General features: G+C 39.1%; 7 protein-coding genes across 7 annotated transcripts; 3 read left to right on the plus strand and 4 right to left on the minus strand.

Moving 5' to 3' along the window:
- Positions 1 to 96: 96 nt before the first annotated feature.
- BATDEDRAFT_13099 (uncharacterized protein) lies at positions 97 to 2,464 on the minus strand (the record flags this gene model as incomplete). Its single annotated transcript, XM_006680569.1, has 7 exons — positions 97 to 407; positions 521 to 1,011; positions 1,097 to 1,459; positions 1,525 to 1,689; positions 1,767 to 1,819; positions 1,924 to 2,018; positions 2,104 to 2,464. 7 exons carry the CDS (start codon positions 2,462 to 2,464, stop codon positions 97 to 99), a joined length of 1,839 nt encoding a protein of 612 aa, XP_006680632.1.
- Positions 2,465 to 3,398: 934 nt separating this feature from the next.
- On the plus strand, positions 3,399 to 5,809 carry BATDEDRAFT_17406 (uncharacterized protein). Its single transcript, XM_006680583.1, has 7 exons — positions 3,399 to 3,465; positions 3,643 to 3,879; positions 4,212 to 4,385; positions 4,443 to 4,595; positions 4,662 to 4,752; positions 4,827 to 5,443; positions 5,524 to 5,809. The coding sequence occupies exons 1-7, from the start codon at positions 3,441 to 3,443 to the stop codon at positions 5,721 to 5,723; spliced, it is 1,497 nt and encodes a 498-aa protein (XP_006680646.1). The 5' UTR covers positions 3,399 to 3,440; the 3' UTR covers positions 5,724 to 5,809.
- A 1,064-nt stretch (positions 5,810 to 6,873) lies between these two features.
- On the plus strand, positions 6,874 to 9,158 carry BATDEDRAFT_13074 (uncharacterized protein; the record flags this gene model as incomplete). Its single annotated transcript, XM_006680564.1, has 6 exons — positions 6,874 to 7,135; positions 7,314 to 7,550; positions 7,883 to 8,056; positions 8,114 to 8,266; positions 8,333 to 8,423; positions 8,498 to 9,158. The coding sequence occupies 6 exons, from the start codon at positions 6,874 to 6,876 to the stop codon at positions 9,156 to 9,158; spliced, it is 1,578 nt and encodes a 525-aa protein (XP_006680627.1).
- Positions 9,159 to 9,430: 272 nt separating this feature from the next.
- On the minus strand, positions 9,431 to 11,589 carry BATDEDRAFT_35712 (uncharacterized protein). The gene is made up of 8 exons (XM_006680735.1): positions 11,428 to 11,589; positions 10,977 to 11,358; positions 10,776 to 10,918; positions 10,520 to 10,709; positions 10,317 to 10,447; positions 9,960 to 10,244; positions 9,727 to 9,879; positions 9,431 to 9,651 (listed from the first exon to the last, which is right to left on the minus strand). Exons 1-8 carry the CDS (start codon positions 11,539 to 11,541, stop codon positions 9,562 to 9,564), a joined length of 1,488 nt encoding a protein of 495 aa, XP_006680798.1. The 5' UTR covers positions 11,542 to 11,589; the 3' UTR covers positions 9,431 to 9,561.
- Positions 11,590 to 12,089: 500 nt separating this feature from the next.
- On the plus strand, positions 12,090 to 12,899 carry BATDEDRAFT_4793 (mitochondrial 37S ribosomal protein MRP4; the record flags this gene model as incomplete). The annotated part of the gene is made up of 2 exons (XM_006680533.1): positions 12,090 to 12,446; positions 12,672 to 12,899. Coding segments are annotated over 2 exons (585 nt in total), but the record flags the coding sequence as incomplete, so codon positions are not given.
- A 128-nt stretch (positions 12,900 to 13,027) lies between these two features.
- On the minus strand, positions 13,028 to 14,425 carry BATDEDRAFT_35713 (uncharacterized protein; the record flags this gene model as incomplete). The annotated part of the gene is made up of 6 exons (XM_006680736.1): positions 13,028 to 13,270; positions 13,361 to 13,444; positions 13,529 to 13,672; positions 13,752 to 13,919; positions 13,997 to 14,115; positions 14,176 to 14,425. The coding sequence occupies 6 exons, from the start codon at positions 14,423 to 14,425 to the stop codon at positions 13,106 to 13,108; spliced, it is 930 nt and encodes a 309-aa protein (XP_006680799.1). The 3' UTR covers positions 13,028 to 13,105.
- A 99-nt stretch (positions 14,426 to 14,524) lies between these two features.
- On the minus strand, positions 14,525 to 18,708 carry BATDEDRAFT_90504 (uncharacterized protein; the record flags this gene model as incomplete). The annotated part of the gene is made up of 17 exons (XM_006680901.1): positions 14,525 to 14,699; positions 14,777 to 14,891; positions 15,000 to 15,100; positions 15,146 to 15,294; positions 15,363 to 15,502; positions 15,589 to 15,740; positions 15,841 to 15,944; positions 16,023 to 16,142; positions 16,237 to 16,332; positions 16,414 to 16,559; positions 16,637 to 16,850; positions 17,079 to 17,255; positions 17,350 to 17,650; positions 17,740 to 17,828; positions 17,915 to 18,220; positions 18,313 to 18,450; positions 18,526 to 18,708. The coding sequence occupies 17 exons, from the start codon at positions 18,706 to 18,708 to the stop codon at positions 14,525 to 14,527; spliced, it is 2,706 nt and encodes a 901-aa protein (XP_006680964.1).
- Positions 18,709 to 19,069: the final 361 nt, after the last annotated feature.

Genomic DNA, 19,069 nt, shown 5'->3' on the forward strand with positions numbered 1-19,069 from the left:
AGCAGAATCAATGCCCATAGCCCAATCAGATGCAACACATCATTAATAGACAAGTCAAGATTGGATCTTCAAGTATCATCAACTAAACATTTACTTTTATAGCTTGGCTTTGGGGATAGGTGCAGTTGCTTCGAATACCGTGCGCATTTCGTGGAGGGCTTCAATCAGATACGTATGCAGGTGCTCATTGTTTAGATGGAGACTGACGAGGTTGAAATGGAACGCGTTGTTTTTGACTTGGTAGGCAATACCATATCCATCTGATACAACCTGACCCCAGCCGTATCCGTCGTAGTATTCTGAAGTGATCTGGGAAGTTGAAAGATTCCAATGGCACGACATGGCATAAGCAGGGTCGGTAAAAAGAGCTGGTTTAGGTTCATCAGCCTTGATCAGAAAACGTAGACCTAGATTTTAATACAAAGTAATTAAAAGTATTAGCACTCAATATCTAAACAGACTTGGTTGATGATGTTGAATCGTCAATTAAACTGCTATTAAAAACAACAGATTGGCGTACCAAGGAGATGACGATCGACACCACGGCCTTCAACTGCTGCAGCCATGTAAGAGGATTGCGAAGCAATAGCCTTGCGTCCCATCTCGCCTTTGACACTTATAGGAACAAGTGGATCTTCCATAGCCTTGACCCATGCAACTGATTCAATAGATACGGAACGGCAGGTTTCAGTGCGACCGTAAGCATACTTTTTAGTCTGCGCACTTTCATAAGTGGCTTTGCATACACCATACATTTTGTAGTAAGCCAGCTGAATAGCCATCTGAGCATATGCATCGGGTGACACTTGGAATTTCTTGACCAGATTTTTGCCGTAACTTTCAAACACAACAACACGGAGATCGTGCAAGGCAGTTTGCTTGTCAAACTTTTGTTTGGCGATTTCAATGGTCTGTACAAGTGCAGGAGTCAAGTCGAATTTGAGTTTCTTTGGCTCAGGGAGTGACAAACTAGGAACATTGTACCCTAAATCAATTGTTCCTTGATCGAGCCTATAATCATGTATGTTCAGAGTTAAACATGGCCAATACATGCCGTCAGATCATATAAATTGAGTGGTTGCAACAAAGCGTTTACCCCTTGCAAACGAATTCGCAGCAGCGCGATGTAGGAGTTGCATCCATCATCGAGTGTTCGCCATTGAACCCAGCTTTTCCATTATCAAAAATGATAAATTGAAGACTTTTGTCAAAGAAACGATTGCAACCATCTCCGTGCCAGCATGCGCGCGAAACCTCTTCTCTAGTGACTGGCTTGGTGTTGTCAAGACAGATAACAAAAGAGGCGGTCTCTATAGCCTCGAGAGAGTCTTTATTGGTTTGAGAGACTGCAAGGAGATTCTTGCGTGCGCTGGCCCACACATCTCTATTTTCAGTAGTAAGTGCACCAATGGGAGTATCCTTTGTGGTACCAGCCATGTCATACACCTTTTGAATTTGACTGATAAAAGATGAGTATTGATCGTGACGACCAATATAAACCAGAATGGTTTGAATTGCACTTACTTTTGTAAATCAATGGTAGAGAGTTGGCTACCATTAGCATGGGTAGTTTCAATGATAAAGAACTGATTGTTGCGCATCACCGCGATATGGGTGTTGGAAATGGGATCAGAGAGGCGAGTAGTGTCAGTATTCAACTCTGCGATGCGTGTAGAGTTGAACATGTATCTATTCATCAGTAGTCAAAGTTACATTGCGGTTGTAGACTATAAAGTTTTACCATTCCTGCACGAATGAATTTTTACCTGTATTGATGGGAGCACAGAGGAGTGTCGCGAGCCATATCTGGTTTCAACTGCTCGCTAATGATTTACAAGTGTAAATCACACATGAATAAAATAACCTTCATCAGTCATCACAACATTGCAAGAGTAGAAAAGTTTCCAACACATTCGAATTGACAGACCTGACAAGTTGGCTTCGAAATGCAAGAACACCGGTGATGATGGAAGCAGCACGAGCAGCAGGATTCTTGCGAAGCTTGTCGTCCTTGAATGCTAGACATGATAATGAGAGAGATTAACCAAGATGAGACCAGTTTAAGGACTAGGAACAGAATCACATCAACACTTGATGCCTTACCGAAAAAGTAGTTGACATTCAATACAACTGGATCTCTGTAGCTCATATAAGCATAGTCATTCCACCAATCAATCAGCCAGCTGGTAGTGCATGCCTGATCTCTAGCAACCAACCTCTCCTGTAGAACATGGCCCACACCGCCTGGCTTTTTAAAGTCAGCCACGGCAGACTCAGTCTGCTGATATTCCTGGTCGTTTAACAAAGGACGAACAGTTTTCAGATAGCGAGCAGTTGTTTCATCGATGGTAGGAACAGGCAGTTTGGGTAGAGATGCTTGATGACGATAGAGTGGACGAGAGTCAAGAGACTTGACATGAGCACCAGGGGTGGTGTGACTAGAAGACATGCGTATAGGGATCATCTTGGACATGACAGCAGATCTGGCGGTAGAAACAGTTGCGTAATACGAAGCAAGGCGAGGACGACTGGATATAAGAGTCAGTGTCTTGTACAGCATCTGTCGATGATTTCAGATAAAGAACAGTTGACAGATGGAAGGGTTGTTTGGAGATGTTGCTTACGTCAGACTGTTCCCTCGGATATATTCTCAAGTGTCAAACCTTTATTCTTATTACTAGTATCAAAACTCTATCCGTTCTTTATAATTAAAACCCATTCCACTCTCAATGGCTCAAACTCGAGTTGTAAATACTCGACTCTAGGCTCATCATCAATCCTGAATACTCGATAAGCGCGTCGAGATGATGCCAATACACACCTATTGATCACAGCTAGCAACAAAGACGGATAACAAAAGGAAAATGATAAACTGTAGCAACCATCACGTCAGTGTTGTATTTGGAAAATACTGTTTCAATTGAAGTTGATTCAACACGAATTCATCCGCATCCAGACACAACAGTTGACCCGGTATGGAACAGGTCGAGTGTTGTGGCTTGCAATCATGGTTATATCGAGGGAAAAGTCACCATGTAAAGTGAATTGGCTTTTGAGTTGATAACAGAAGATGCTTGCTGCGATGAGTTGCAAACATTTCCATCGTTGCTCAGCGCATTTAAACTGCTTTGCACTTTCAAGTCACCTGCCAATTGCTATCACCGACAATATTCCTTATCAGCTTCAAAATACTTTTACCATTAGCCACGTATTCTTTCCATCACAACAACATGGCCTTGGTAGATGCTTCTCCCGTTCAATTAAATAGTACTAATATCGATGCTTCAACCTCAAATAGTCCTACCTATTCCACTTCCTCATTGATATCAAGACATAATTCGGTGGCTAGACATTCTTCTGCCATTGGCTCATATGGCTCTATACCCCCCGCTGCTCCACAACCTCAAGTTAAACGACGGTTGCAACCTCGTCATCTTCAAATGATTGCCATTGGTGGAACTATAGGTACTATTTATATTCTAATGCATGTTTGGATTAATGGTTCGAAATAGAATCAAGTTGAATGGTCGAATTCATTTCAATTTGATTTCATCTTGTTGAAACGAATGCCTCGAACGACTCGAATGGATGTATTTCAGCCCTTTTTTTTGCAATGTGCTGATTTGAATGTGTGATATTCAGGAACTGGGCTGTTTGTTGGATCAGGAGCGACAATTGCTACTGCAGGTCCACTCGGATCGCTCATTGGATTTTTAACAGTTGGAATTATGGTTTATTTTATCACAACGAGTTTGGGTGAGCTGGCAGCCTATATGCCCGTATCCGGATCGTTCAACACATATGCTGGCAGGTTTGTCGATCCTGCACTCGCGTTTGCACTTGGATGGAATTACTGGCTTCAATGGGCCATTTCATTACGTAAGCCACATTGAATCGTATTTTGAATTCAACTCATTGCTATTGGTATTACTTGCTACATGGATCATACATTCTACTACTCGTATCAACTCCCCTGAATGCTTTTACTTTGATGTCGTCATTTCTTGGCCTCTTATCACGCCATCTGATTTGTTATCGTACTGTTGGGCTGTGACTCCATACTGGTTCATATGAACAGTATTGCTTGTGCTTTTCAAGTAAAAAGCTCGATTGTTGTAAATGTTAAATTGGGTCTGCAATAGACTGCATCTAAATCCACATTCAACATTGTCTTGATTATGAATACTCAATTTTTGTTGAAATGCATATAGCGTCTGAATTGGCTGCAGCCGGTATCATCATGTCGTTTTGGTGTCCAACAGTCCCGTCATGGGTGTGGTCGGCCATTATTCTTGGACTTTTAGTTTTGATTCATTCTCGTGGTGTAGAAGGGTTTGGTGAATCAGAATACTGGCTATCTATCATTAAAGTCGTGGCAATCGTTTGTATGTCACCAATGTCTTGTCCATCTTTGAATGACGTATTGCTAACACTGAATGTAGTGTTTATTATTTCTGGCACTATGGTGGATCTTGGATGGATTGGAACAGGTCCTATGATTGGATTTGACAACTGGAAGATTGAAGGTGCTCCACTCAAGAATGGCATTGTTGGGATTTTTAATGTGTTTGTGGTTGCTTTTTACGGATTTGGCGGTAAGTCGGAGTATTTGATAATCGGCCGAATTTGTAAAGATTCGGAATACTAACATGATTGAACAGGAACGGAACTTGTTGGTGTGACTGCTGGTGAAGCCATCAACCCCAGTAAAAACGTTCCTAAAGCCATCAAGCAGACATTTTGGCGCATTCTGTAAGGATTGATGTCTGTTTATAGTAGTAATTGTACATGCAGTTGTTGGTTTACTGACTGTTTGCAATGGATAGTCTGTTTTATGTGATTGCGATTTTTGTTATGGGACTTGTAGTGAGAAACGACGATCCATCACTTCTTGATTCTGCAAACAAAGGCGACATTACGATTGCACCGTTTACACTTGTTTTTGAGCGTGCTGGATTGTCGTCGGCAGCGCATGTAATGAACGGAGTGATTTTTAGTGCAGTATTGAGTGCATCGAGTTCAGCCATGTATGCAGCAACTCGTACGTTGATGTCATTGGCACACGATGAAAAAGCACCAGCCATTCTAGGAAAAATCAACTCTAAAGGTGTCCCGACATATAGTTTAATTCTAACCACTTTAATCGGATGTCTGGCGTTTTTATCGACCATATGGGGAGATGGAGAAGTCTTTACGTGGCTGTTGAATATAACAGGTTCATCAGGAATCATTACATGGTTATCGATTGCAGTCATTCACATACGATTCCGACGAGCATTTCAACTGCAAAAGGAAAGTTTAGATAGATTACCGTATTTAGCACCACTGTATCCATTTGGGCCATGGATTGCGATTGTATTTGGTGCTGGGATTATCATTGGTCAGGGATATGCTGCTGCATCGATTGAACCTTTTAAATTTCGCAACATCTTTGCTGCATATCGTAAGTTGATATGTCATGTAGATTCCAAATACTTTTCATGTGCCATATTACTGACTCGACTTTATGCATGAATCAACTAGTCGGTATTCCATTTTTTCTCACAATGCTTATTGGATACAAATGGTGGCATAATACGAGTTTAATTGATTTGACCGCTTGTGATTTAAGCGGCGGTGGGGATGATGAAGAGGTTGTTATGGATCAAGGCAACTCACATTCGGCCGTTGAGGAGTGCACACAATCAAGATCTGACGAGCGATCTTTATTGCTACCTATCTGATGAATGCCGAGCTTGAAAATAGAAACTGGTTGCTGGGCGAGGTTGACATACTATCTTGATTAAATCCATAAACTATTTCAACTTGTACAACTATTTATTTTTGTGTATAGCGGAACATTCAAAGATTAAGCAGCTTGAATGAATTGAAAGCAACTGAAACTTTTATGATGCTTTAAGACACTATTCTAATAAAATAGACGGATTCGATAGTTTTGTACAGTATAGACGACTGTTTTTTGACATTAGCGCATTTTTCAAATAGAATTTGTTTGGAAACAGTCATTTTTAAATCTGGCAGGTGTGAACATGCAGTATTGGAATCAGTACATTTCAGGTTGGTTGACATTGTAGCGTGCATCTGTCTTGGCTTTCAACGGCCTTTTACTCTATTTCCCACTTTGAACTGGAATAAAAGTGGTTGGATTGGAGCATGAACAGTTGTCAAATTATGCCAAGATTTAAGGGTGTAGCCCTAAAGACAAGGCTGATTTCACAAGTACGCTGCAAGTGACCAGCCCTTACAGCTGAAAACAAGACACGAGAATAAAAAAAACCGCATGAGAGATTCTTGACGACCCTCATTTTGGTGATGTTGTTTCACAATATCGGTGATTGTTCATCTGTTGATTTGAATGACATGAGGATCCATCGTTCGTGTCTTGTGTACCGCGACAACTTGTCGACACGACCGGTTTGCTGAACAACTTGCAGATCCTTTTGATTCAATTACAACGTTCCTTATTTGATCTAGCGGCAACTGCTTGCAAAGCTTAGTGGTAGTGTTCTGACACAAAGCTTCGACGTTCTATCTACATCATCATGAATCGGAAGCAATCTGAGATTTTACAAACGGAGAATTCACGTTTGTAAAAGGCTGCAATAATAGTCTGCTTAATACTAGGAATGTTTTCAGAGCATGATAGCTGTTGGCATTTTTCCCTTTTACTGCTTCATCCTATCCCTTTGCCACCAACCGTAAAATTGGAAAGGGTGGAAACAATCATAAGGGAGAGTCTAATCAGTTTCAATATATATACAAAACGATGCCTTTTTTTAATACACCTATTTTTACCATCATACTTGTTGTCAACGAACTCTTGCAAGCTGGTTATACTAAAGTGTTTCAATTTTTCAGAGTCTAAAGCATGAAATGAATTCAGATCATACTTTAACGGAGCGGCAAGAGGTTATTGCACAACGACCACAAGTAACATTTCAGCCAGAATTTTCAGTTTTGCCCAACACCACAGCGGGAAACTCTACTATTCATACTGGTGTGCCTTGTTTAAATAATTCATGGGATATTAGCTCGGATGAAAATCATAACGATGGTCAAGAAAAAAATGAGCCTCGAGTTAAACGACGACTTAAATCTCGTCATCTTCAAATGGTTGCCATTGGTGGAACTATAGGTACTATTTATATTCTAATGCATGTTTGGATTAATGGTTCGAAATAGAATCAAGTTGAATGGTCGAATTCATTTCAATTTGATTTCATCTTGTTGAAACGAATGCCTCGAACGACTCGAATGGATGTATTTCAGCCCTTTTTTTTTGCAATGTGCTGATTTGAATGTGTGATATTCAGGAACTGGGCTGTTTGTTGGATCAGGAGCGACAATTGCTACTGCAGGTCCACTCGGATCGCTCATTGGATTTTTAACAGTTGGAATTATGGTTTATTTTATCACAACGAGTTTGGGTGAGCTGGCAGCCTATATGCCCGTATCCGGATCGTTCAACACATATGCTGGCAGGTTTGTCGATCCTGCACTCGCGTTTGCACTTGGATGGAATTACTGGCTTCAATGGGCCATTTCATTACGTAAGCCACATTGAATCGTATTTTGAATTCAACTCATTGCTATTGGTATTACTTGCTACATGGATCATACATTCTACTACTCGTATCAACTCCCCTGAATGCTTTTACTTTGATGTCGTCATTTCTTGGCCTCTTATCACGCCATCTGATTTGTTATCGTACTGTTGGGCTGTGACTCCATACTGGTTCATATGAACAGTACTGCTTGTGCTTTTCAAGTAAAAAGCTCGATTGTTGTAAATGTTAAATTGGGTCTGCAATAGACTGCATCTAAATCCACATTCAACATTGTCTTGATTATGAATACTCAATTTTTGTTGAAATGCATATAGCGTCTGAATTGGCTGCAGCCGGTATCATCATGTCGTTTTGGTGTCCAACAGTCCCGTCATGGGTGTGGTCGGCCATTATTCTTGGACTTTTAGTTTTGATTCATTCTCGTGGTGTAGAAGGGTTTGGTGAATCAGAATACTGGCTATCTATCATTAAAGTCGTGGCAATCGTTTGTATGTCACCAATGTCTTGTCCATCTTTGAATGACGTATTACTAACACTGAATGTAGTGTTTATTATTTCTGGCACTATGGTGGATCTTGGATGGATTGGAACAGGTCCTATGATTGGATTTGACAACTGGAAGATTGAAGGTGCTCCACTCAAGAATGGCATTGTTGGGATTTTTAATGTGTTTGTGGTTGCTTTTTACGGATTTGGCGGTAAGTCGGAGTATTTGATAATCGGCCGAATTTGTAAAGATTCGGAATACTAACATGATTGAACAGGAACGGAACTTGTTGGTGTGACTGCTGGTGAAGCCATCAACCCCAGTAAAAACGTTCCTAAAGCCATCAAGCAGACATTTTGGCGTATTCTGTAAGGATTGATGTCTGTTTATAGTAGTAATTGTACATGCAGTTGTTGGTTTACTGACTGTTTGCAATGGATAGTCTGTTTTATGTGATTGCGATTTTTGTTATGGGACTTGTAGTGAGAAACGACGATCCATCACTTCTTGATTCTGCAAACAAAGGCGACATTACGATTGCACCGTTTACACTTGTTTTTGAGCGTGCTGGATTGTCGTCGGCAGCGCATGTAATGAACGGAGTGATTTTTAGTGCAGTATTGAGTGCATCGAGTTCAGCCATGTATGCAGCAACTCGTACGTTGATGTCATTGGCACACGATGAAAAGGCACCAGCCATTCTAGGAAAAATCAACTCTAAAGGTGTCCCGACATATAGTTTAATTCTAACCACTTTAATCGGATGTCTGGCGTTTTTATCGACCATATGGGGAGATGGAGAAGTCTTTACGTGGCTGTTGAATATAACAGGTTCATCAGGAATCATTACATGGTTATCGATTGCAGTCATTCACATACGATTCCGACGAGCATTTCAACTGCAAAAAGAAAGTTTAGATAGATTACCGTATTTAGCACCGCTGTATCCATTTGGGCCATGGATTGCGATGTTTATTGGAGCGGTAATTATCACTGGACAAATCTATGCTGCAATAATGATGCAACCATTCCAACTACAAAACGTAATTGCCGTGTTCAGTAAGTCGATCCAAACTACTATTTTATATTTCAAGTTAAAATAACTAACAGTGAATATGTTTTGGTTTTAGTCGGCATGCCATTCTTTTTTACGCTTTATTTCTTTTACAAGTTCACCAAAAATACCAAACTGGTAGATCTATACACATGTGATTTGAGTGGTGGAGACAATGACGACTATCCGATAAATGTGATAAGTAACAACCAAGTATTATTGACAGCCAAACACAATGAAAAGGAGTAATTATGACGACCATGCTTGATTGAGATGCTGGACTGCAGATTTAAATATCAATTTTTATACAAGTCAATGAATGGTTTCAAATACTAGTTTAACAGTCTCTATTTATATAAAACAATAATGCACTAATAAGCACATTCATTTTAATAATCAGAAGATAAAAAGAGCAAGGTAAAGTTTAAGGAGAATTGCCAAATGGCCGACATTTATGACCCATCAGCTGATGTGGATTGATGCGGTTCTTCAAGAGATACTGTATCTGCAATAGGAACCATGTCTTCCCAGAAAGCCATGCTCTATCAAGGGAAATGTCACGATGGATTAGATACACACCATAAAGATTAAAATTTGTCATGACTCAATAATTGTACCTTTTCATGGTATACCAACTGCGCATCAATATAATCTTGCAAGTGCTTGTTAAAATCCTGTATCTTGACGGCTTGAAACCCGTCGATTTCTCTTACAACTTGTTTTGAAAAGGCTTCGGCAGTGATGCTACTTTGACCCACAGCATCCTTCAGCTAGTTGTATCACAAACCAAAAGTACGGTTATCAAAAAACTTGAATGGCTCAATACATATCAAAAGCAGCATGCATTTACCTCTTCAATTTTGGCATCCAGTTTCACCAGTCGAATCTGTCTGGCTTTTTCGGGATCCACACCCTTGAGATCATTAATTTTATCCTTGAAAAACCCTGTGATTCCAGGACTTTTTCCAGTACTCATAGTACGATCACGATCGACTTGGTGACTCAACAGCCAATTGGTTAATTCTTCATGTTCGACCTGCTTCTGGTCGCGAGCCTTGAGCACATCTTTGACAGATTGACAGTATGAAATATATTCGCGTAGTTTGTTGACATAGTATTGTTCTTCGGCTACAGTCTATACATGTCTTGGTTTAGTATTCAATCACCGTGTTTTTTGGTTCAACCAAGGGTTATCATGTGGACATACCTTTTCAGTCAATGCTTGACTGAAAATGGGAGCTCGATTTCCAAAATTACTGAGTGGTTGAGAAACTTGAGTCTCCATCATACCCAACGAGGTAATGGAGCTTCCAAATTCGAGATAATCGGCGGCAAGACCTAATGACAAGAGATGAGGCAGAATAAACATAAAGACTAGTAGTTACACGTATGATTGAGAATAGAATCTACCTGTTTGATGCTTTAATAGACGTGAATGCAACTTTTCCACATTGATCAAATTCTGTTCGAATTTTTCGACAGCTTCTTTAATATCTACAAAGCGTTCGTCGGGTTTACGTACTTTTGAAAATGCATTCAAAAACACATCACCCAAGTTTTCAAACACATGAGATTCTCGCCTTGGGTGATCGTAGCTTGACTGCACAAGTATGAGTAGCTTGTCAGTAGCTAGATATAAGCAATCCAATCAATCCAATCAAAATACCATTTGCTCAGCTTCCAGAAAACGTTGAACGTGAGGTGACTGTTGCAAAATAGGATGACGAGCAATACGATCGATATAAGCCTGTAAGGAAATGCGACGTTTTTCGACGAATTCCGAGCTAAAGCGATCACCAGTAATATATTCTATAAGATCAAGGGTTAGAAGCGTACAAAAAGTCGATACTATTACAATATGAATTACCCATGCGATGTTTTTCAGGTAAAGGAGGAATGATGCAAGCAGAGTGAGTATCAGACAATAGTTTCTGCAAGGCAGTAAAATCTTGAAATCTGCGACGAACAGAGGAAGATTGAGATTTAAATGCAGGCAAACAAGTGCGAGTAGAAACCAAATACGACACAAAGGCAGACGAGCCTTCGCCATGTTTTTGAGGATCAGAAATGACAACGGAAAGAGAGTTTGAAGCAGCAGTGATAGCAGCAGTGATACTGGTGACTGATACGCTGGTTGAAGCACCATATTGGTCATGACTGTTGGAAGCACTGGCGACAGCATAACCCTGAGAGTCGAACAAGGGGTTACCAGGGCCTGAAGATCTGGAAAGTGATGAAGAAACAGCCTTCTAATATCAGGTTGAATAGAAACAATAAGCGGATTATCATCAACTTGTATCCAGTCATCCTGACACTACCTCGTCCTTGACAAGTTCCTGTTCCAGCATCAAGTCTCCTTCTAAACCTGTCAATGTAGATCTCCGGTTAGTGGTGGTGTCCCAAGGTACTGCAGTATAAATGCTACTGTCCATTTTAATATTGTAATTGATTGTAATCCAATGAAACTTGTGAATCTCCGCCGTTTCTCAATAAAAGGTAAACTTGTCAATTGTTGTTATAATTTGAATCCATGCGATCGTTCAAGTTTAAAATAAACTTGATTTTTGTATTGAATTATTACACAAGATTTGAATAAATCTTTATAAGTTGATCAAGTATTTTATTATATAAATTGATTAAAAGAAACAATCAATCAATCAATCTTTAGATTGATTGTGTTGTATAAATTGATTTTTGATTAAAAAAAAAACAATACATTTTAAATAAATCAACAATTTATTCAACTTCTTTATCAAAAGTGATTATTATTACACAAATGAATAGACTCTCTTATTCACTGCGCAGAATCACTTTTAAACATCTTCCTCACTGTAATACAGTGTATTCAACTACCAATTCTCGTTTCTACTCCAACGTCACTACAGAAAATATTGATCTGACTGCTTTAATTCCACAAGTCATTACTGTCAATGCTTCCACTACTAATACATCCTTGAAAGATCATAATCTACTCAATCAAAGAGATGCTCATGATATTTCTTTGAAATCTCTTTTGGCTGCAAACCTTCATCTGGGTCATTCTACTACCCTCTGGAATCCTTCCATGTTGCCTTACATTTATGGTACTCGTCATGGTACTCATATCATCAATCTGGAGCATACATTGACCCATCTTCGTAGAGCCGCTGCATTCATTCGTCAAGTTGCCATGTCAAATGGCAACATTGTGTTCTTGGGCACAAAACCTGCTATTCATAAAATCACTGTCGATGCTGCATTGCTAGGCAATGCTTACTACATCACTCAGTGGGTGGGTGGAACCATTACTAACAAAGAACGAACACTTCGTCATAGCACTGGGTTCGACCCTTCAAAGGTCTTGCAAAACACTGCCGGATTCAATTCTATTGTAGAGTTTGTCGAGAGAGGAGGAAAGGAATCGTCCGAGTTGGACTCGTCCATTGTCAGCAAACACTCCAAAAAAGATTCAAAATCTGGCATTCAATCTACGCTCAAAGGATTTGGCACAAAACATGTTCAAGGCAAAACCAGTCACTCGGATCAAGCTTTCACTCGCTCTTCAACTTCAAACACTCGGCAGCCTCATGTTCACACTCCTGACGTTCTTGTGGTACTCGATTATATTAATAATCTATGGGCTGTTCGTGAAGCAAACGTGGCCCATATCCCAGTGATCGCTGTTTGTGATACCAATACTGATCCTACTCTTGTACAGTATCCTATTCCTGCCAATGACGATTCAATTGCTGGCATAAAACTCATTGCTGGTGTACTTTCTGCTGCTTCTCGCGATGGTGCGACGACTCGTTCTATTGCTCTGAATCGCAACCAGAAACCGCATTACAATTAAAGTCGATTCACTTAAAATGATCCGCTTTTCTTGATCACTGCTTTGGAATAAACACTCGTTAAATACTCATTACAAATTATCATTCTCTAAAACACACCATCATAAGACTGGCTGTTTATTATACTCTTAGTGTTTCATTGACGCAAGTCCGATCGTGATGCTACTCATTGTTCATGTCGATCAAAAAAGGTAGACAGCACTGGTTCAATCGTTTCCTTTTCAATAATGTCTGCATGATGAGTATCCGACTTGACTGCTGCAAACATGTTTTTTTCTGATAGATTCAAAACAAAAATGGTCGCTTTTTTAAATCTTTCCGATAATTCCACCTTTAGATTGTGTTGCACCATGTTGAAAAATGTAAATTCTAATTAGACGGTTGCATTTTGTTTTAAATCAAACCATCAAATAAATCTTACACCAGTTACTGATTTCAGCATTGTTCGTACAACCACATGCTGCTCCTTGACAGTACGTTTACTCGTCAGCTCCTCTTCAAATCTCTACATATTCCACAAAACGTTCATTATCAGTTTTCATGCTCATTAAAAATCAGTCCCGATCCACCATCTTCAAAAAGTGAATACCTGAAGAACATCAATTGTCATGCCGGGAATACTGGCCATAGTATTGAAGGGTATGCGAGATACACTATGAAGCTGCATATATATTTCTGTAATCAACCCAATCGCGTCCGAATGGTTGACTTGCTGATACCCATCGTGTAACACCTACTCCAATCATACATTGCAAGCATTATTACTCTTCAATTCAATCCTAACCAGCAGTGTACAACCAAGTTCAACTCACCTCTAACGCAGAAACAAGAAAATCTTTACCCACCATCTCATGAAATGCAGTGTCTTTGACTAAATGCGAAGTAAGAGTCATGCACATGGCCAATGACCGTTTGCACGCAAATGTGTCTTTGACACCCATGAGCAAAGACATTGTTCCAAGAAAAGATCGAACGAGCGACTAAACCATCCAACTCCAAATATAAGACATTTTGCAAAAAAACAACTCTCTATTTTGCAACAAATCCATCGTTTTACCTCGTTGGCAAAAAAAAACATGACCAGGTTCGTGTTTTGAAAGACAAGTTTAGCTGGACTGGATGGGTGATCCACTTGTCCTGCAGTTATAGAACCCCCCTCGACCTTTCGTTTTGGATCTAAATATCATACACAGGTCAGTAGTGAATCCCTGATCACATTCAACCCAAAAAACATACTTTTTTCAGCAAAAGGCATCAGTATCGCAAACCAAAGATCGGCATACACGCGCGTAACATCCCTCAAGAGCCTATCAGCAAGAATCTCTTCTGATTCATCATTGTTTTCCTCATCGTCACAATAGTGGTGAATACTATCAGACACCTGGTCTTCAGTAGAGGTGACGAGATGGTCACGCCACAAGTCAATCAACTTTTTTACCACAATTTGAAAAAACACTGGAAGAATAGGAAGAAGAACTTGCTGCATAGCTTCAGCGGGACAGTTCAGCACAAACGGTCGCATAAATCCAAGTAATCAAATCAACACATTCAAACAATCAAGGGCATGCAGTAAAACAAAAATGGTCTAGCATGGCTCAATAAAAATAAAACTGCACAAAAGGATATATATTATGGACTTGAGATGCTGTGGTGCTAGATCTTGCGGATTGGAAAATACACTCGAAATGATCGTATCAGGAAGATTTTGTATCAGGTAAAAATCAGTGCCCATGGTAGAAAGAGTCGCCAGCAGTTGGTAACTATCACCCACATATTTACAAGTGTGATTTGATCAGCATACTCGAGCCAAATACAATATAAAAACATCAGAATATACCTGATTTCCCGCATGCGTCCAAACCATCCGCATATACGCTTAAGATGATCTTCAAAAGCACTTTCAGGATCAAGCACCGACGTATCCTCGTGATCTTTTTCAGCAAAATAGCTGCCTATATTCATCCAGTTGTCGAACCCACATTTGGTTAAATAAGCGCCATATACCATTTAGATCAGATAATAAACTCGATTGTTCAGTCATTATAGAACTCAACATTTACCTAGCAACATTGCCCTTTCAGTCTTGGTAAGAAGTCGTAGCTGAGCAAAATCCGGAGGAAGAGTCGACAACACTTTTGGGCTCCACGACTCATGAATGCATCTACAAATGTTACATACAAATCGTTAAACACAATTGATACTCAACACCAATGCAAATTTAGCCCTATAAAGTATAAGTAATTTAAAAACTTGCTTGATCGTGGCCAAAATTTGGGGTAATATGTGTACAACGATTTCCGGCCAGACATTGGAAACAGCAATAGGTGCACCTGCAGAACCATCTGAAATCTTATTCTACATTAAATCGTTCAAAGATAAGTCTATACATAATAAACAAGTATGTCTAAATTAAAACAACTTACCAATTGAGAATGTCGAATCCGTTTTAAATAATTCCAAATAGCATTGAAACTTGCCGACCAAGAGTTTCTCAAAGAGGTTGCAGCTCCCAACATATCATGAGCTTTTCCCACAGGACTCTTTGTCGCCTTTAATTCACGCTCTAATTCAACATTCCAACTTTATAAATGCCTGAAATATCAACTGTTGCAAACTAAAACACATGTAGATTATTGGAAAATGACTTACCCATTTGAACAAGAGTGTTCACACCAATCGAGTCAAAAAATTGCACATCAAACACAGAATAGGGTTCAAAAGACTTGAAGTGTGCAAGATCCCATGCCAAAACGTCTTGAAGCATGCTGGATTTGGAATGAATCTCCATACTCGACCCACAGCTACCACAAATAAAAATTGGCGATATGATCAAATAAATTTAAAGTTACTAAGTAGATTAAAAAACAGATACTTGGTGTGCAGGTCAATATGCAGTTTTACATAATGGCTACAAGAAACTCAATCATAAGAGTCTGCTCAATCCGCATAAGCTGGCTTGATTGAATATAGTTGGATACTAGTGGCATAATTTGTGGTAAAAGTGGCTAAAGTATTGATATACACAATACATTATTACAGTTGATCATACCCAAAGTCGTGATTCTGAAATAATAAAAACTTACTTGAAGAAGATTGGGCATAGTTGATCCAATTCGCACAAGTGATGCAGCTGCTTTACGACGCAAGTTACGTGTACTCTCACTCAGAATTTTTTGTTGTTGTATAAAGTCCTTTTCATTAGGCTGAGTATATACCACAAACCCAAAAAACTAGATTCATTTAATTGCATGCATGTTAACATCATAAATCCAAGCATATCAATCTAATGAAACTCACCTTTTCAAGACATTTGAGTAAAATTTCAGGATACAAATCCATGTATTCGGAAAATGCAACAATCATTTGAAGCTGATATATCACGATTGCCATATTCTATCACCAATATCATACTTGTTTATAAATACTAGCATATTGCATTGTTCTAATTCAAAACAATTCAAATCTTAAAATCACCTGGTTTCCGTTATAATCGATCAATTGCACCAAAAGCAGCATTATACTTTTAGCCAACTCAATCTGATTGATGTCTGATCCTCGTACCGATTCAGAAGGAATTCCACTCATGATACAATCTGTCATGGTAGAAATGGCTTGACACTCTATAGTACAGTCCGTTAAAAGTAAAATAAATATACTACTCTACATACTAGTCAAATGCATTTGATAAAATACACACCTGATGAAGAAATAGTTGGACTGTTCAGCATCGATGTGCATTTGGCTCGAAGCCACTCAAATACTTTGTCGGGAAGGATGGGTGGAATAAGCCTTATTGCATCAGTCATTCTCTGTGTCGATCCCATACTTGCATGATCAATTTCAAAATCAGTATCAAAGTCAATTGCCGCGTATCTGTATCCAGGAAGAGATTTATTTGACATTGCAGATCGCTATTGTATATGTAAACAACATGTACAAAAACCTAATTAAACCACTGAGAATCAAATAGATTTGCAAAAACCAAGTTGCAATCAAAAAACCTTACTGAAAGCAACTTGAACAAAAATTTATCGAGAATCAGCAATATATAAGGCTGCAAGCACGACTAAACTCAAATGTTAATATTAGCACCATACAACCAACCCTTGTATTCCATTTCTTGATCAACAAAAACTTACAACTCGGATAAAGTCGTGCTTGATTGCCTCTAATAAAAACGATACTGCATGCCCGCTCACAATCAGTGATGGATGAGAAATCATCAGTAGAATCAGTTGCATATACTCTTCAAACCGCTGTGGACAAACAGTGTTTTTTCGAAAACAAATCTGATAGTTGCCAAGTGATGCAATGGCCTATTGAACAATAAAATCTGGCGTTAGAGATATACCAGACCATAAATTTAAAAATAATTGTGCAGGTTTAAACAAACGTATAGCATAAACATACGTGTGCCAAGCGTTTCAAATATATGTAGTCACATTCTGGAATAAACACATCTTGCTGAGCTTGCTCAATATTCAACGATGAGTATGGAGCATATACACCGATCCAAGCAGCAACAATAAGATCTAGCTGGCCATCAGCAAATAGAGGTTGCCATAAACAAGTCATGCGAATTGGATCTAGAGGACGAATATTCCTACTAAACAGCACTGTTAAACAATCGGCTGATGCAAGACGAACCGAGTTGGATTGCACAGTATGGAGCTGAAGCAGTCTATACAATGTTCGCGTTTCGATAACAGATCTGTACTTTAAAAGTAGTTTGACATTATAACCAAAACAATAAATAACCAAAAGCAATCCATCAAATAACCAAAAGACATTATGACATACTCGAGCAGCACCCAGTCAAGGAAAACAGCCAGACAATTTAAAGTAAGCACAAGCAAACGCTCGGCATCGCTCTGAGCATGGTTCTCGCTCTAAATGTATATTTAAAAACACAAATACTTGATATTAGTTTTGTAAAACTATTAAATGACATGATAGTTCAAAGCAGTTAAGCTACCTTTGAAGTCATGGCGCAAGCAAGCGTTTCAATCGCTGTAGACCATCGTGTAAACCACCCTTCATTGTCTGGATCAGCAACAATCAGCTGCATCAAAAGCTGTAAATCCTGACGGTTTGAAACACCAGTTTGACTCGGATCTATTGGTTTAGATAGCATGTTATGAAGAATTCCTGTACCAACAGTAACTGACATGAGCGCAGTCGACAATTCCTTTTTCCTGCTAGTAACCACATCATCTTCAAATATAAACACGTCCTCTGCAAGTGATTTATAAAACAATAAAACAAGGATTCTGCCGCCCATCTATCAGTTGCAAGATTTTAACAATCAACATGACAAGTTGTTCAAATACGTTTAAACAAGTGTAAAGATCAAAAACACTAGGCAATACATACATGCTTTTGGTAAAGCGCACGAAGTTGAACATCCATGCTTGTCCATTCAAGTGGCCAGGTACGTTTGGCAAGTTCAACAAATATTTTTGCCAGTTTCTCTGTAATCAATCTAGTTTCTTGAATATTGTTTCCTAGTCCCTAGCAAATAAAATGAATTTAAAAACGACTCAAATCACCATTTCAAAGCTGGTGAAATTAAATGTAGAGTCTTACGGAATCACATAGTTGAAATATCGATGATTTGATGATTTCTCGCTGATCGTCAGAGTATGTTGAAGATTTCCATTTGTATTTAATGACAGACTCGATTAAGCCAAGACCAAAGTGTCTAACATGGCTTGGAAGCTGTGATGTAGCATACGCAAGATGAAGTCCCAAAAAAGGTGCTTCAGGCATATCCCTAATCCCCTCCAAATACTAACACAATAATTAAAATACTTGTCAGTCACTCAAAAAACACCATTGGTGGGCTTGAGAACCAGATGGCTAAATCACACCACCTTATCAGATAGTTTTCTATCTTCGTTTGAAGATGTATTGCTATAAACAGTATTTAGAGCCTGAACAACCCCATTCAAGAGTGCTATCGTTTAAATCGCGGAGAGTTGAAGTAGATTCATTCAATATAGCGTAAAGCATTACCCAGATTATACAAGTTGAACATTACAGATCATGGCTGGTTAGTATCGGATCATATTGTAATATGGTTGAATAGTTAAAAATTCTTAGATGACAAGCAGATAAAATAACGAATAAA

This window comes from Batrachochytrium dendrobatidis (assembly GCF_000203795.2).
Source record: "Batrachochytrium dendrobatidis JAM81 unplaced genomic scaffold BATDEscaffold_10, whole genome shotgun sequence".
NCBI lineage: Eukaryota > Fungi > Chytridiomycota > Chytridiomycetes > Rhizophydiales > Batrachochytrium > Batrachochytrium dendrobatidis.

Excerpts from the sequence above, each read along its gene's own strand:
- BATDEDRAFT_17406 (XM_006680583.1), top strand. The coding sequence starts at position 3,441 with ATGATTGCCATTGGTGGAACTATAG. Across the intron at positions 4,753-4,826 it reads CAGACATTTTGGCGCATTCT|TCTGTTTTATGTGATTGCGA; the intron begins GTAAGGATTGAT and ends TGCAATGGATAG. Across the intron at positions 5,444-5,523 it reads CAACATCTTTGCTGCATATC|TCGGTATTCCATTTTTTCTC; the intron begins GTAAGTTGATAT and ends TGAATCAACTAG.
- BATDEDRAFT_35712 (XM_006680735.1), bottom strand. The coding sequence starts at position 11,541 with ATGGACAGTAGCATTTATACTGCAGTACCTTGGGACACCACCACTAAC. Across the intron at positions 10,919-10,976 it reads ACCTGAAAAACATCGCATGG|AATATATTACTGGTGATCGC; the intron begins GTAATTCATATT and ends TTGATCTTATAG. Across the intron at positions 10,245-10,316 it reads GTCAAGCATTGACTGAAAAG|ACTGTAGCCGAAGAACAATA; the intron begins GTATGTCCACAT and ends AGACATGTATAG.